General features: G+C 43.1%; 2 protein-coding genes across 3 annotated transcripts in view; both read right to left on the minus strand.

The window, feature by feature from the left end:
• Nucleotides 1-2,098: 2,098 nt before the first annotated feature.
• On the minus strand, nt 2,099-9,873 carry lrp11 (low density lipoprotein receptor-related protein 11). Of its 2 annotated transcripts, none has more exons than XM_069715480.1 (9): nt 9,101-9,873; nt 7,822-8,012; nt 6,523-6,664; nt 6,321-6,446; nt 6,030-6,224; nt 2,738-2,905; nt 2,565-2,621; nt 2,376-2,468; nt 2,099-2,266 (listed from the first exon to the last, which is right to left on the minus strand). In XM_069715480.1, the coding sequence occupies exons 1-9, from the start codon at nt 9,675-9,677 to the stop codon at nt 2,112-2,114; spliced, it is 1,704 nt and encodes a 567-aa protein (XP_069571581.1). In that variant the 5' UTR covers nt 9,678-9,873; the 3' UTR covers nt 2,099-2,111. The 2 variants fall into 2 exon arrangements, with proteins under 2 accessions (XP_069571581.1, XP_069571582.1); XM_069715481.1 differs by having other exon boundaries at nt 7,822-7,979; nt 9,101-9,872.
• A 533-nt stretch (nt 9,874-10,406) lies between these two features.
• map3k5 (mitogen-activated protein kinase kinase kinase 5) overlaps nt 10,407-16,231 on the minus strand; it is a 60,469-nt gene continuing 54,644 nt past the window's right edge. The window contains exons 24-30 of the mRNA XM_069715442.1: nt 15,960-16,145; nt 14,931-15,036; nt 13,735-13,984; nt 13,513-13,625; nt 12,541-12,662; nt 12,324-12,400; nt 10,407-11,637 (exon numbers count right to left, since the gene is read on the minus strand). Coding sequence (XP_069571543.1) covers nt 11,577-11,637; nt 12,324-12,400; nt 12,541-12,662; nt 13,513-13,625; nt 13,735-13,984; nt 14,931-15,036; nt 15,960-16,145 — 915 coding nt within the window. The 3' untranslated portion in view covers nt 10,407-11,576. The remainder of the gene's footprint in view (nt 11,638-12,323; nt 12,401-12,540; nt 12,663-13,512; nt 13,626-13,734; nt 13,985-14,930; nt 15,037-15,959; nt 16,146-16,231) is intronic.

Genomic DNA, 16,231 nt, shown 5'->3' on the forward strand with positions numbered 1-16,231 from the left:
TTTTTGTCTTGTTTTTTTTTTGTTACTCGGTTCTTTTGTGTTCAGTTTTCCGGCCAGCGTGTAACAAATATTATAGATTCCCTTCAAACAAACTCGCACTCAAGAAATGTGCGATTAGTCCATAAACGTTTGTAAAAGTTTCTTGATTTGTCATTATTTTTGCGTTTATCTTAGTGGTGGTGTAAATGCATCATTACCACACGGATATAAATCTGATGGGGAAAATAATATAGTTAGGGCCCGAGCACCGATGGTGCACCGTTATTATTATTATTCTCCATAAATAACTGTATTTTTGGAGGCTTTATCATACTCAAAAACTCACTAAAGTTGGTACACACGTCTTTCCCGGCAAAATATGTAATATTTTAGTGTAGTCGCAAGTAGGCGTGGCCTAATGGCTCGCCTAAACAGATGCCCCGTCTGTAAAAATTTGTTTTGGGTCACTTTTTGCTATAGTACGACTTCTTTTTCATAATTCGGATGAACTGCCATAGTATGATTTCATTTTTTTTTTTTTAATTCAAGGGGCTCGAACCCTAAAACTTCTAGCTGGGAGGCAACATTGCGAACCACTGCACCACCAGTCTTCCCAGGAGAAAACTTGCATTGTGACACATTTTTGGTTAACTGCAACCTATAACTCCACCGTTCTCAAATATTCATTCAAATGCGATTGAAGTTGCCTCACTGAGAAGTAACTTGAGGCATGCATGTCAGTTCAGAAAAACTCCAAAAAGTCATCCAAAATATTCTATGTATGTCGTCCAAAACATTCAAAGAAAAGTCATGCTATACATGTCATCCAAAAATGACCCAAAATTCATTTTTGTCTAGAGTATATAGAATAGAGTATATTATATATAGTATAGAGTATATAGTATAGATTATATTGTATATAGTATATTGTATATAGTATGGAGTATATTGTATATAGTACATAGTGTAGCCAGGGCGATGCGGCTAAGTTTGATGTTTCGCCGTGACACAGGAAATTGATGTTTAAGGTCAAACGATGCTCTAAACCTCATGAAACTTGCGTCAGGCACCAACTTTCGTGAGTTTTTGAAGATGTTAAAGCCACCAAAAAAAAGCCTTTAAAAAAAAAAAAAAAGAATAAGGAACAAGATCGAGAAAAAAAAATAAAACTGCAAGCGGGAATATGCCGACCCGCGCAGCTTCACGTCGGGGATCCAGCGGGTCGGGGCTGCCGGCTCCCTGACGTAGAGCTGCGAGGGCCCGCATATCACTGCTTGCAGTTTTAATTCACATTATTTTTCACTCTAATGGTAAAATGTAGAGATGGCGACTCTAAATGAATGTTAGCTATCGTCGAATAAAAGTAACATTCATAATTTATAACGATATTTTAGCCAAAATTAGTATATGGTAAAGTAGGTTCTGGTAAAATAGTTCATTTTCGTAAATCGTTGTCAATATATCTGACCAATAATTAGTTTTTATATATAATAAACTTTAATATTTCACATGAAAGACCACTTTAAGGGAATACACCTGCGCAAATATACAATATACAGTACATAATTCATAGATGTTTGCTTTATAACGGAAAAAAATATGCAACGAAATTTTGATAAAATTGACCAATATTATCTGCTATGGCTTCGTACGATTCCGACAAGCTTTAAGAATAATTTATGTTTGATTTCTGTGGTGCTGAAACTTTACACGGCTTCATGTTTCTGCCCTGGAGGCAACTTACCTTCAGGTGTACTGCACAAATATGGCATGTCAGTGCCACACAGTGGCAGAAACACGCCATGTTTTGTGCAGTAAAACACATCACGAGTGAAAATAAACACGTTTGATGTTAAAATAACCAGAGTTTAGGGAATACAATTAACGAGAGAGACGGGTCCATTTTATCGTACGTATCCGTAGCGAACGAGGAATGTTGAGATTTAATCATCGAGTCAAAATTCTTAAGACAACATAAATTATGAAAGCGCAAGCGTCTGAGTGATGTGTCTCTCAGCAGCGGATGTACAGTACCAGTCGGAGGGGATCGGTTTAACAAAACAAAAAAGGCTTTCTGATCAGACCCCCGGTGACGCCGCCCTCCTCCTCGGACCTCCGCCCCTGCTCGGCGGCTACAGGTACATGCCGTTGATGAGGTAATCGGACTCCTTGGTGGTGAGGGGTCGCGCTTTCTTCAGCTTGTGGCGGACCAGTTTGAGACGGCAGCCGATCATGAGCAGCAGCAGGGCGGTGATGACGAGGCCGAGCGCGAGGGGGAGGATGGCGCCTGGAGGAGGGGGGAAAAAAACAACAACAAAAAAAACGAGGGAGAACGACGGAGTTAAGAGCAGAACCCAGAAAGAAAGCTGCTCCTCGTATGAACGGCGGGTTCTGACCTGACTCCGGCCCCGGATGTCCTCCCATCGCCGGGGACGGTTTGGAGACGGGGGTGTTGCTCTCTGCTCGGCTCTGGGACCCTTTTGGGGCAGCTTAAGATAAAAAAAAAAAATAATAATACAAAGATAACAAAGATTAGATAACATCCAGCTGTTAACACTGATATGTGTTTTCATAAATAAACGTACCTATCTCCGTCTGTTTGGTGACGGGAGGAGCTACGCTCGCGGGTCTGAAAGCTGGACCTAAAAGACGTTTGCAATAATATATATTAAAAAAAAAAATTGTTGTCATTTGAAACAAAATTCATCAAAAAAAATAAAATAAAATAAAATATGGAGGTTATAAAAAGTTCTCTTACTTTTTTGTATACATTCGCTGACACAGTCCGACTCCTGCAGGAAGTTGTTGTGGTTTCCCTGGCAACCGCCGTACAGGAAGTGTTTGCACTCCCCTGCGTTCTGGTCGTAGTACCAGCGAGGGAAGGTGCCTTTGCAGGGTCCGACCACCGGAGCCGCAGCACACGGCTCTACGGGAGCGGAGACGACAAACAAACATCTTTAAATACAATTTACTGATATAAATGAGGTCGTCGGGACAATTTTTATCCACAGAATCACACAGCGATCCTGAAACTGCACACATTCACTCCCTTTTGTTCTGCAGGCTCATGTAAGTTTCCGTTCTCTCTCTTTTTTTAGGTTTCAGACTGTAATCGGATAAATTGATAAGTCGATTGTGAAAATATACATTTTGAATGGTTTTGATAAACAGTTAGTCGCCTTAAAGTGGGTTCAAGCTTCTCAAACTGCTGCTTTTCCTCGGTTTAAATATTGAAAATTAAAGTTTGTATAATGAAAAATGAAAAATGCTGGGCTGGTTTTGACTTGAATAATCAAACAGAAAAAAACAAAAAAAAAACCTAGATGAATTAATGATGAAATCCCTCAGTAGTTTCAGCCGCTGTGCGAGTGATATACAGTGGGCACGGAAAGTATTCAGACCCCTTTAAATTTTTCACTCTTTGTTTCATTGCAGCCATTTGCTAAAATCAAAAAAGTTCATTTTATTTCTCATTAATGTACACTCAGCACCCCATCTTGACAGAAAAAAACTAATGTAGAAATTTGTGCAAATGTATTAAAAAAGAAAACCTGAAATATCACATGGTCATAAGTATTCAGACCCTTTGCTCAGTATTGAGTAGAAGCACCCTTTTGAGCGAGTACAGCCATGAGTCTTCTTGGGAATGATGCAACAAGCTTTTCACACCTGGATTTGGGGATCCTCTGCCATTCTTCCTTGCAGATCCTCTCCAGTTCCGTCAGGTTGGATGGTGAACGTTGGTGGACAGACATTTTCAGGTCTCTCCAGAGATGCTCAATTGGGTTTAGGTCAGGGCTCTGGCTGGGCCAGTCAAGAATGGTCACAGAGTTGTTCCGAAGCCACTCCTTTGTTATTTTAGCTGTGTGCTTCGGGTCATTGTCTTGTTGGAAGGTGAACCTTCGGCCCAGTCTGAGGTCCAGAGCACTCTGGAAGAGGTTTTCTTCCAGGATATCTCTGTACTTGGCCGCATTCATCTTTCCTTCAATTGCAACCAGTCGTCCTGTCCCTGCAGCTGAAAAACACCCCCATAGCATGATGCTGCCACCACCATGTTTCACTGTTGGGATTGTATTGGGCAGGTGATGAGCAGTGCCTGGTTTTCTCCGCACATACCGCTTAGAATTAACGCCAAAAGTTCAATCTTGGTCTCATCAGACCAGAGAATCTTATTTCTCATAGTCTGGGAGTCCTTCATGTGTTTTTTGGCAAACTCTATGCGGGCTTTCATATGTCTTGCACTGAGGAGAGGCTTCCGTCGGGCCACTCTGCCATAAAGCCCCGACTGGTGGAGGGCTGCAGTGATAGTTGACTTTGTGGAACTTTCTCCCATCTCCCTACTGCATCTCTGGAGCTCAGCCACAGTGATCTTTGGGTTCTTCTTTACCTCTCTCACCAAGGCTCTTCTCCCACGATTGCTCAGTTTGGCTGGACGGCCAGGTCTAGGAAGAGTTCTGGTCGTCCCAAACTTCTTCCATTTAAGGATTATGGAGGCCACTGTGCTCTTAGGAACCTTGAGTGCTGCAGAAATTATTTTGTAACCTTGGCCAGATCTGTGCCTTGCCACAATTCTGTCTCTGAGCTCCTTGGACAGTTCCTTCGACCTCATGATTCTCATTTGCTCTGACATGCACTGTGATCTGTAAGGTCTTATATAGACAGGTGTGTGCCTTTCCTAATCAAGTCCAATCAGTTTAATTAAACACAGCTGGACTCCAATGAAGGAGTAGAACCATCTCAAGGAGGATCAGAAGAAATGGACAGCATGTGAGTTAAATATGAGTGTCACAGCAAAGGGTCTGAATACTTATGACCATGTGATATTTCAGTTTTTCTTTTTTAATAAATTTGCACAAATTTCTACATTTCTGTTTTTTTTCTGTCAAGATGGGGTGCCGAGTGTACATTAATGAGAAATAAAATGAACTTTTTTGATTTTAGCAAATGGCTGCAATGAAACAAAGAGTAAAAAATGTAAAGGGGTCTGAATACTTTCCGTACCCACTGTAAGAGTGCAGAGGTCAAAGCCCTCGAGACAAAGATGTGGCGCATTCGTCTTGCCGTTTCCTCTGACAGAAGTCTCTCTCTCTCTCTCTCTCTCTCTCTTTCTTTTGAGCATTTGGACTGAACATTTGTGACATGAAGAAAAGAGTCCTGAGAATACATCCACCTACGGTAACGAGGCCTTTCTGGTCGGTCTCAGCCTGATTCGTGGATCAGATGGCCGAAGGGAATAGGGGGGGGGGGGGAACGACAGAGGAGAGCTTTGTTCCGCCACTCAGAGGGGATGCAGGCCCAGAGCTGCTTTCCCAGGGAAATGCAGAGCTCTGCCAGCATTTTAAGCCGAGTGTGATGACTCAGCGGCGGCCCACAGGCTCCATCTGCTCGTCCAGACGCACTGTTGAAACCCTGTCGGCCTCTTTATTGCAAAGAAATACGGCGAAGAGACGGGATCATATTGTTGAACAAATATTTTAACAAGTACGAGTTGAAGTAAAAGGAAAAAGCTTGCAGTTGTTTGGGTGCCCCACTCTAATTTCATGTTATATTATTCTGGACTGTCCAAACAGACTAATAAAACAAGAACAAAATGAACTTTTTAAAACATCTTCAGCCTTGCTTTTAATTAAAATAGACATATTTTAATTTTGTTATATTTACTTTTAAAAGTTTCTTTTTATCTATTTGCATGTCTTTATTTTCCTTTACACTTTCATACCTTTCAACGTCCTTTCAGTGACATTTACATACTTTTATTGCTCTTCCCGATCTCCGTTTTTATTATTTTAACACTGTCATTGTCATTTTATCTTTTAATCTATCTTCTACATTACTGTTATCTCTATTATCTTTCGTGCTCCCTTTGAATTTTTTTTATATTGTTCTCATGTATTTTAATTTTCTGGTCTTCAACGCTGTGTTATTATTGGACCTGTCAATCATCATGTTAAGCACTTTGAACTGCAACCAAAAAAAGTACAAATAGTGCGACATAAACAAAGTTTGATTGACTGTAGACGTTTTCTTCCGGTCTTAAGCAACCAGCCTACCTTGACCGGCTGCCGCCTCCTGCTCGCTGGGACTCGGCGGAGGAGCGGCCTTGCTCTTCACCTCTGGTGGCGTCACGGTCTTCCTCGGTGGCGTCTGGAGCATGGAGCCGTCGTCGGCCTCCTCCGTCTGGGCTGCGGGCTGCAGAGGGCCGGGCGGGTCCACGGGGTGGGTCACCGACTTCCTGCTGCTCTCGACTAGAAAAAAAAACAAACACAAAAAAAAGCACTCGGTTGTGTCAGGTGGTTGAAATCCAGTGATCCAGATCATGTAAGACTTCGACTGTCTCCTACAGTTCGGGCAGAAGTCTTCATCGGAGCGGTCTGGACAGTGTTGCTTCCCATCGCAGGCGTACGTGATGTCGATGCAGCAGCCGTCGTCGCACTTGAACTGGTAGTTGGAGCAGTGACCTGTACACACTGTGGGCGCGGGTAACGAAGTTAGTAAAGGATCCAGGTAAAAAAACAACAAAAAAAAAAAACGGGAGTTGGTCACCTTCTGCTTGGTGTTTGGGCGCCAGCACGGTGACGGAGACGTTGTCGGAGCTCTTCTGTCCCGCCATGTCGGTGACCGTCATCTGGAAGGTGTAGACGCCCTGCTGGAGGCCGCTGATCTTCAGCAGCCCCGGATGGGTCGCCTTCAAAACACACACACGAGAAGAAAAATCAGGTCTCCGAGGGGCACAAAGTCTGCTATAACATCCTGAGAACAGTATCTCACTATATAGTGACATAGTATTTCACTATATCATCATTTTTTTGGTGGAATTAATTGACAAATCAATGCAAGTAATAACCGAGTTCTTTATCACCTTCCTGATCATTAGTTTACAACATCGCTGACAATTACCTCACTGATCTTTTATGGTATTAAATGTATACAATAAAAGTCAAATGGTACCAGTGTAAACTACGTGGTAAAAAATGTCTGTCACGAATATCGCAGAACTGCCGGATCACAACTATTTGAGGTGATTGTTTTTCTATAATCGTCAGAATCGTTTCCATTCATCTTTACAAAAACAAAAAAACAGCTGAATGGAAGTAATGGAACAGAAAATGTCACATTTCCATCCAACATTTACACGTCGCTTTCCCTCGTTGTAAAAATATCGTCTCGTTGCTTCTTCTGTTTGAAGGCACACAAGAGGAAGATTAGCGTCTCATAGGACACCGTTTGTTTTTATTATCAGTAATTTCTTTGTATATTTCAGTAATATTTTCTGTGTATTGAAGTTATGTCACGTGCCCAGGACATTTTTTTGGTTTACAAAACCTAAAAAGCAAATAAAAATGTCATTTTTATTTATGTATTCTAATTCTATTCTAATGTAATTCTAATTCGAAAACAACTACTCTTCTTCTTCATAAGGTGTGTGTGTGTTATTAAACTATGTTGAGGCAATAGTCAAATGTAATGAAAAGAAAAAGACAATCAAATCTTTTACTGCAATTATCTGTGACAATTAATTGTCAAATACGTTTTTATGACTGCGACAGCCTGAGAATGAGTGAACAGAGGACGGGCTCTCGTGTCTCTGCTTTCCTTCGGGGCGGTTTGGACATAATAAAGTCTTATCTCTGTCGATCCAGCGAGGTATCACCGAGCTCTGCACACAAGGCCGCGTAGTGCAAACACGCAAATGCAGCTCCGGAGTCTGCGAGGTGGATTGGTGACTATTCAGACGTTGTAGAGACACCCGACCCTTAACGGGAGAGAACAAAGGAGCTGCTGCTGCGGACGAACCGGTGAGAGTCACACACAGGTGCACCCGGATCAAGTTCAAACGCCGACCTTCATGTTGACGGCGTTGTCCCCCTTCACCAGAGCCCACTCGTAGATGCCGATGCCGTGGTCGTCCACGCTGTCGCGGCCGTCCAGCACGGCCCAGTCGGTGGGCAGCTGGATCACCACGTCCTGCCCGGCGTCGCTGCGAGGAGGCTCGTCCGCCTCTGCGGAGACAAACCCCGGGTTATACGAAAGAGCTGGGAACAAAATGTCTGATTTATTAGAACTTTTCTGCCGCTTTTTAATGTGTAATTCTTGTTTTATTCAGCGGCAGGTTAAAATAGTCAAATAAGTACGATTATCAAAAACAGCGCGTGTTTCAATATTTTTAGGGGGTATCTTTATTTAAATATAAAAGTTCGAAGGTCTTTTGGTGGCAAATTATAATTATTTTAACAATCTTCTAAGCTGCAGGTTATTTCCCTTGTTACTTTCTTTGGTATATAAATTGTCAGAAAATAAGTGAAAAACAACTTCTTTTTTTTTTTTTTTTTTTTTGCCTGACGAGCAATGCAGCTGAGGGAACAGAACTGACTTCCCAGCAACCAGTATGAGCCATCCGTGATTCTGCATCGATGCACAGACGAAACGTATTCGTGTTTTACTGCCTAAATAAATATATAAAAAGTCCTCCTTCTTCCCATCCTCTCATAAACATCTGCTCAAAGGTCTCTTTCTGTCTCAGCTAGAGTTACAGTTATACCTTACCTTACTTGACTGGCTCTATCAGGCGGCTTTAATGTTTGTTTCAAACTGCAGGACTCTGTACCACACTGCACCTTGTACACTTTAGGTGGACGGTCTCCACTGGTGCAGGTCTGCAGCAATATACCCGGCTATTCAAGGCACCCTTGTACAAGCGCTCCAGGTTTGTTCTAGTTTCAGATCCACAAACAGCTGAGCTTTAGAGGCGTCACCTGTGCAGACTGACACTGGAAACAGGAGTCTATTTTATTACGGCCCTCACAGTGTCCAGTTTTATACAAAAGATAAAAGCAGTTTTTACTATTCAATATTCTTAATAAAGTTGCATGAAGCGGACATTTCTATAGTACAGTACAAATACCTAAAATGTGTAAGTAAGTACAGCATTTGAGTAAATGTACTTAGTTACAACCTTATTGATTAGTTAAACATAAACAACTAACCAGCATGTTTACATGCTTATAATACAGCACCAATAGTGACTCACATAACTTCAATTTATTCCAGGTTTGTAATAACATGGATGAACAGACACTATGCGTAATATGTGCCAGTGATACACGTCAGCAGGTTCTCTCACCTTGCGTCTCACCCTCCTCGGGAAGCCCTTCCCCGGTCCTGCGGGCCGAGGCGCCGGGTGGGACGGGGGGGTGTCCCTGCGTCGCGTTGGGAGCGCGGCTGTACGTGGTGAAGCCCTTCTGCGGCGCGAACGAGCAGACGTGTTTGGTCCTGTAGGTGCAGTTGAACAGGTAGCAGCCGAGTCCGTCCCCGGTCTGCCTCAGGTCCTCCTGGACCACCGCCACGGTGCAGTGGGGCTGGGAGCAGCAGGCGTGCACGCAGTCCTTCCAGGTGTACACCCGGTCCGGGGCCAGCAGGAAGGTGGCCCCTTGCTCGATGGAGGCCCTGGCCCGGATGATGCGCTCCCCGGCGGCGTTGAAGTCGCCCACGCAGGAGTCGACCGCGTCGCTCGTCCTGTACGCCTGGTCCTGCTGCAGCTGCTTGTGGAATTCCTCCAAGAGCTCCTCCACGCCGGATATTTTGGATTTCAGGTCGGATATGGGCGACGACCGGGTGTCGACGCGCTCCGCCACCAACAGCAGCACAACAGCGGCGAGCAGCAGCAGCAGCAGCAGCCGAGGGTGCTGCAGCAGAGCCATGTTGTTCACGCAGTCAAACGGCGGCGTCTCCCTCCGCCTCCGGACGGCCTCGTCCCTCAGCGCAGACGAGCCGTCCTACATGCAACAAACCTCCGCGGTGCCACCGCCAAACACGCTATTTTACATAATACTCAGGCTGCGACGGAGGTGACTGTTAAGTCCTCTGACGATGCTGAAAATCTGACGTTGTCACGGTGAGGGCGGGGACTGGCGGAAAGACCCACTGACGTCACCACGATGGACAAATATAGGGCGGAGAGCAGCGCACCTGTTGCGGCTCCCATCATCCGTCCTCCCCGCTTGATGCTGCCGTTTAATGCAAGCGCTGCAAAACCCCACAATCAGCTGTCGGACAGGTGAAACATTGAAGGAACAATGCTTCTGACATTTAAAGGGAAATGAGCCACACAAAATGGAAATAAATAAAAACATTTTTGCACGTTTGTCTTGCCTAATGAGTAACACTAAGATGATAAACCCCAAAGCCTCTATGATGGTGGAAATATATATATATATATTTTTTGCATGCTCATAATGCCAGTTTTTATTATTCATTTTGGGAATAAAAACAGCCAGGGAGTAGTTTAGGAATAAAAAAAAAATTAAAAAAATCCTTACCCCAGTACGAACCTTTAAATCACCTCTCAGTGCCACATTTTCCACCAAACTAACTTTTCAAGAACTTTTCTAACACGTTTTTTTTTTTTTTCACAGCTTCATCATGAAAAGTTTTATTTTTTTTTAACAATATAACACAACAATCTTGAATATTTTTTTAGATATGAAACAAAACGGACACACAGCTCCCGATTATCCCCCCCTTGTTTCTGACATCATAGTTTAAAATTTAAAAAAAAAAAAAAAAAAAAAAAAAAGGTCAAGGCTCTTCCATTTGAAATTTCAGATTTTTTCATTGCAACACGCATCTTGATTGAAAGATCATATCTACACACAAGCAAGATAAACACAATTTTGTCAGTGTACAACATTAAAAAAAAAAAAAAAAAAATCCGACTGACTGAATATTATCTCCTATGATTCGCGACACTAGAAAATACAATAATGTACAATTCATTTTTCCACGTGTTCATTATAGACTTGGTCCAATTCACTATTAGCAATATCTTTTTTAAAAGGACATAAATGTCATTCACATAGAATTCTATAACACAATATTTACATGATAAAATTCTTAAAAATAAAATTGTAGGTTCATATTATAAAAGGAAATGTGGAAAAAAAACAAAAACAAAAAACAGACAAATGCTTAAATAAGTCTCAGTTTGGATTGGAAAATAAAAACCAAAAACAGGGCATGCGCTGACATCCTTCAGATTACCATGACTATTAAATTAAAACATTTAAATAAAGTAGTGATAAGATGACAAAAAAAAAAAAATGTTAGTTCACATGTTGTTGAATGTAGTATTTTGTATCTCAGGCTTGGGTTAGAAAAACGGTCAGTCTCCAGTTTTGTAAACATCTTTTAAAGACAGGAGACTTTTTTTTTTTGTTGGGACAATTTTCAGGATTTTACGAACTTACTTTTTTTTTTTTTTACATCAGTTGTCACTTTTTAAAACACACCTGTAACAAAAGCTGCGTCGTGTCCATCAGGCGTAACAAAACTAGTGGCACTTCTTAGCAAGTCTTGCTTCCAAAAAAAAAAAGAAAAAAAAAAAAAAAAAGACCTAAGATTCAAAATCCTTGTTTTGGAAATTATAAAATACACCGGGAGAATCTCGTGTGGGTGTAAAGCTGCTCCGCGCCCGACGCTCGAACGCCGGTTCTTCTCCCTAAAAGTCTTGCTCTTATAAATACTGAGGTAAAGAGGAGAGTGCTGAGTCGTTGGAACAAAAATGTCCTGGCTTCTCTGAGTGGTTGTCGCCACTTAAGGCCTTAGGTTGGCTTCTTCCTGTAGTCTGTGATGGCTTTCCATAGTTTACATAAGACCCCGCCTCTGACATGTCGGGCAGAGAGGAAAAACACAGTTAGGTTACAGCGCACAGTGAATTATTAACCATTTATTAAAAAAACACACACAAAAAAAACCAACAACATCAGAAATTACACTGCACGTCCTTTAAATATAACATTTACAACACAATAGTTTCTATGGTCCCAGGAGTCAAAAGTCATCATTGTCGATTAAAGGTCCCATATTAGACACTTTTTGGGTGTTTTATCTCTTGATATCTATAAGAAGATATTTTTATATCAACATCCTTTTTCGTCTTGAGCTTCTTCGTGGAGGTCCACCAAACAACAGTCTGTTTTTGCCTCCGTGTCTTTAAGATGCATTGATATCAGTGACCCTCTCTCCTGATTGGTTGACTCCTTTCTGAGTGACACACGCCCAGGCCAACCACAGTGTTTTCTTTGGTCTTGTAGTTCGTTAGCGCTGCGATCGAACGCATAAAAAAAAAGCTCGGACGGTGAGCCGTTGCTCAGGGTGGACATGTGACACGGGGGGAGTTTGTGATGTCACAAACTCCCCCCGTGTCACAGCACAGTTGCTGGATACAGGCGGCTGTGTGCAGTTCTGCCTAGACTCACTCACCAGCATCTATATTGGTGACGAAATACTGAATGCAGAAGTGAAACTGTCACAAAGCTGCAAAAAAAAAAAAAAAAAAGGTTTACTACCTCAGTCTTAAACTCTTCAGGTCGTCTCTTGTTACATCGTGGAGGATGTCGTTCAGTGTATACTCCTCGTTCAGTATCTACAGAAACATAATGAAGGAATTTTTACATGAGATTAAAAAAAAAACCAAGTCAAATGTTCTCAGGTTGGTTACCTGCTGTTCTTTAGAGCTCAGTTTACTTTAATTTAGTTGAAAAGCACACGCTGTTTGACACCCACCCTGTCTATGGAGTCCTGGTCCGCACCGTGAAGCCTCAGCCAGCCGGTCAGCTCTGGGTCTTCACGTCTCTCTGCAGGTTGACTCCTCTTTTCCTCCGGGCCCTCTGACGATGTGGGGGCGTCTAAAGGAGAAAATAATTTAGCACGCTCGGCTGATTTATCAACGTCCACAGCTTCATGACTCAGTTTACCGTCATATCGGTCCAGACTCACGTAACGTATGTACAAAGATCCAAAAGTTCTTAAGACGGCTCTCCTGTCGTGTACAAACAGGAAGCAGCACCGGGACTGTAACCTCAACGAGTAACGTCGTTTTCGTGACACTGGTTCAGCACAGGTGAACTGTTCGTGTACTTTTGAGGCTTCAAGCTTTAGCACCACATCTGTATAAGCTAAATACTGTAGTAGGATCAGCTTCCAAACTTTTTGTGATGTCACAAATCTTAGTACCGCCCCTTAAAATCTGATTCTCAAGTTTCTTCCGTCGGCAGATAAACGAGAGTTTTAAACTCTGCACACGAATCGCTCTGCACAGTTAAGCTCAAACGTTCAACTGTAGGAAGATGAAGAATTCAGTATTGAGAGGAGGACCACTTTAAATTTTGAAGTTCAAAATGTTGAGTTGAGCTTCATTTAAATTGCAACACGAGCACTGTCAATGTCGGCGCAGGGAGTTTGTCCTGACAGAAAGGCTCCCATCATCGCTGCACGACACAGCAACACCACCACGTCAGCGGGTGGAGATGCTTCGGTACCGGAACCGCTGATCAGAGCAGCCAATTTCGAGGCAGAAGTCACCCAATTAGCACCTCTGGTAGGTGATAAGAAACAGCTCCGGTCTTGTTCCTGTCGTGACTTTTATAAAGCGGAGGAAGTAGCAGCAGAAGCAGAAAAGGTGGAGCTGGTTTTACAGAGAGAGGGTGTAAAAAAAAAAAAAAAAAAAAAAGGGTGCGTTTCAGTAAAAGTAGAGACCTGCAGGCTCAGATCGCAGCCGCAGTAGTCGGATCTCCTGCTCTCTCTCCTCCAGCACTTGCTGCAGGACGGTCTGATACTCTCGCTCCTTCTCCAGCAGCTGTTCCAACAGCCTGGAAGAGAAAGAAACACAAAGACGTGATCACCAAAAAACAGGAAAGAATCACGAATGGGTCAAAGCTGACTGGGTGAAATGATTCCGGCTGCCGAATGACGTCTAACCTGTTGGTCTGCAGCTTCATGCGGCCCAGCTCCACGCTCACCGAGCGCTGCGCGTTGCTGTGGGACTCGTGGGAGACGGTGGAGCTGAGCGTGCTGATTCCCGACGTGGCCACCGTGTCGTCGTGCGCGGCGACGGGAGGCGCCCGGTTTTGGTGGGCGGAGGAGTTCCTGTCCGGCTCGCCGTCGTCGTCGACGTCCTCCTGATCGGCGGGGTCGCTCTCCGAGGCCAGGCTGAAGTGAGGCCGCAGCTCTGAGCGCCGGAGTTAAAGACACGCCGGGATTAAAACTCCACGAAAGCGGCGGGATGGATGAGACGTAGCTAATCTGATTACGTAGATCCTAATATAAATACAGCAATTTTATTCATCAATCTTTTTCATCATTGACTGAGAAGAAAGTAACTGGTTTTCAAACGTCTGGATTTTCAGCTTTTTATATCTTTATGAAGTTGTGACCTAAATGTTTGGGTTTGGATCATTAGTTGGACATTTTTGAGCTACTAATCGTGATTTATATTTTTTGACATGTTCAAGACTAAATGATTAATAGATTAACAGTAAAAATAATCAGGTTAATCAATCATGAAAATGACTCATTAGTTCTAGGCTCATTCAATATTATGATGGTAACAAGTTAATCATCACTAATTAGCTTTAAAAAGCTTTTTGATCCACAATAAAATCTAATACTTCCAAGCGTTTGCTTTAAACTATATTTATCACAGGTTTCAATCAATATCTGGTATTGATGACAGTAGATGTCCTGTCGGGTGAACCTCAAACAAGATGTTGGGTTACTTCATAAAGCAGGTAATAAATAGTCTGAAGCATGAAAAAAAAAAAAAATCAGATAAAAACGTAATAGCGATGCAAACACTCGGCTTTGTCGGCGTTAACGCACAATGCTGACGCAAACAGGGAGGCGAAATAAGAGTATCGTCTGGTATCAAATGCAAAAGTCAACTCATCACCTGGAAGTGTTTTAACAATTTAACTCTTGTGATAAAAACCACAAAATGTCAAAAGCTTCTCCTACGAACTGAACGAAGTTCTTCCAGTTTCTCTGCGTGTCGACTGTCACCCGACACTAAAGGTCTATCGTGCATCTCGGCTGTCGTCCCTTCACATCCCAACTTCAAACTCTGCAGCTAAAAGCCGTGACCACACTACCGGCCGCTTCGGTCCTGATGATGTTACCTGGCACCAGGATGGTGATGGCCGTCTGCACGGCTTTGCGGATGATGTTGTCCAGCGCGAACATCCAGTGAGGCTTGATGTTGTGGTTTCGCAGCACTTTGTTCACCTGGAAAACACGAAGATGAATATTTGATCGTTTTCCTTTCAGAGATTTATTTGCTGCGTTCTTTACTATATTTAATTTTCACGGTTTTCTCTTTATTTGATCTGCTACATTAATAAAACATCCCCAAAGGTTTTTTTTTTTTAAAGCACCACATTTTTTTTTGTTTGTTAATATTTTATTATATTATCATATACGATAAACCAGAATATGAACCTTCGTCTACTCTAAAACTCTTTTCACTGATGACCACCAGGGGGCATCAGAGCCTCATTTTCCTCCAGGATTATGCAATACCCCTCTCAAATATGAAAACAACCACTTGTGCGGGGTGTCATGTCATCTGCATAACTGCATTTCTGAGGGGAAGAGCAGATGAAAGCTTTTCTTTTTTTTTTTTTTTTTTTTTACAGAAGGTGTAATTACTCCTGATAGACTCCCCCTTTTACCGCCTCACCTAAAGGTTAGGAGTATTTCACAGTTATCTGTCTGTCTCTGTGTGTGTGTGTGTGTGTGTGTGTGTGTGTGTGTGTGTGTGTGTGTGTGTGTGTGCGCGCGTGTGTGTACGGCAGGAGCAGCGACGAGGCGGCCTGATGCTGTCTGTAAAATGACAACAATTGCACTGACGTGTTCGGAGCCCATCGTTTATTCACAGGCTGGAAGCAAAGCGCAGGAAATCATGTAACAGGGGAGCCAGGAGGGGGTTGGGTAAGCAGCCTGTGAGGGGAATTACAGTAACAGATAATTCCTCGGAGGAACAGCTTGTTATTTTACTTATGAACCAAAACTGGTTGCAGCAAGTATTTCGGTTGTCCTGTTTGATACGAGACGTGAGATGAAATGCAGCTCAGATCTGTTCTTTTTTTAAAAAAAAAAAAAAGTATTAACCCCTCTCTGCAACGGTATTCATTCGTGTTCCCACTTACAGCGTCCTGGAAGCCGAACAGCACGACCTGCAGCTGGCTGATGGCGGTGCTGTCGAAGTCCAGCTCCAGCTTGAGCTGCGACAGGGTGTTGGCGATGATCTTCCTGTCCGCCATGCGAACAAAGTCGGCCAGACTCGCCACCAGGGTGGAGATGTGCTGAGGCTTCAGCTTCATCTCCTCGGAGCCCTGGAGGCGGGAGAGCGACACGAACAAGCATTTGTTGTTGTACGTTGTGGATCTCGCTCCGTCTGACTACACTGATGGGTTTTTTT

Source organism: Brachyistius frenatus, unplaced genomic scaffold (assembly GCF_029030835.1).
Source record: "Brachyistius frenatus isolate BFR_SWC_R1_liver_20210118 unplaced genomic scaffold, ASM2903083v1 Contig_143, whole genome shotgun sequence".
Lineage (NCBI taxonomy): Eukaryota > Metazoa > Chordata > Actinopteri > Embiotocidae > Brachyistius > Brachyistius frenatus.

Bases quoted from the DNA above. Each gene is read 5' to 3' on its own strand.
- lrp11 (XM_069715480.1), bottom strand. From the start codon at position 9,677: ATGGCTCTGCTGCAGCACCCTCGGCTGCTGCTGCTGCTGCTGCTCGCC. The intron at 2,906-6,029 runs GTAGGCTGGTTG...CCGCTCCCGTAG, and splicing joins GGAGGCGGCAGCCGGTCAAG to AGCCGTGTGCTGCGGCTCCG. The intron at 2,622-2,737 runs GTAAGAGAACTT...AACGTCTTTTAG, and splicing joins CAGCGAATGTATACAAAAAA to GTCCAGCTTTCAGACCCGCG.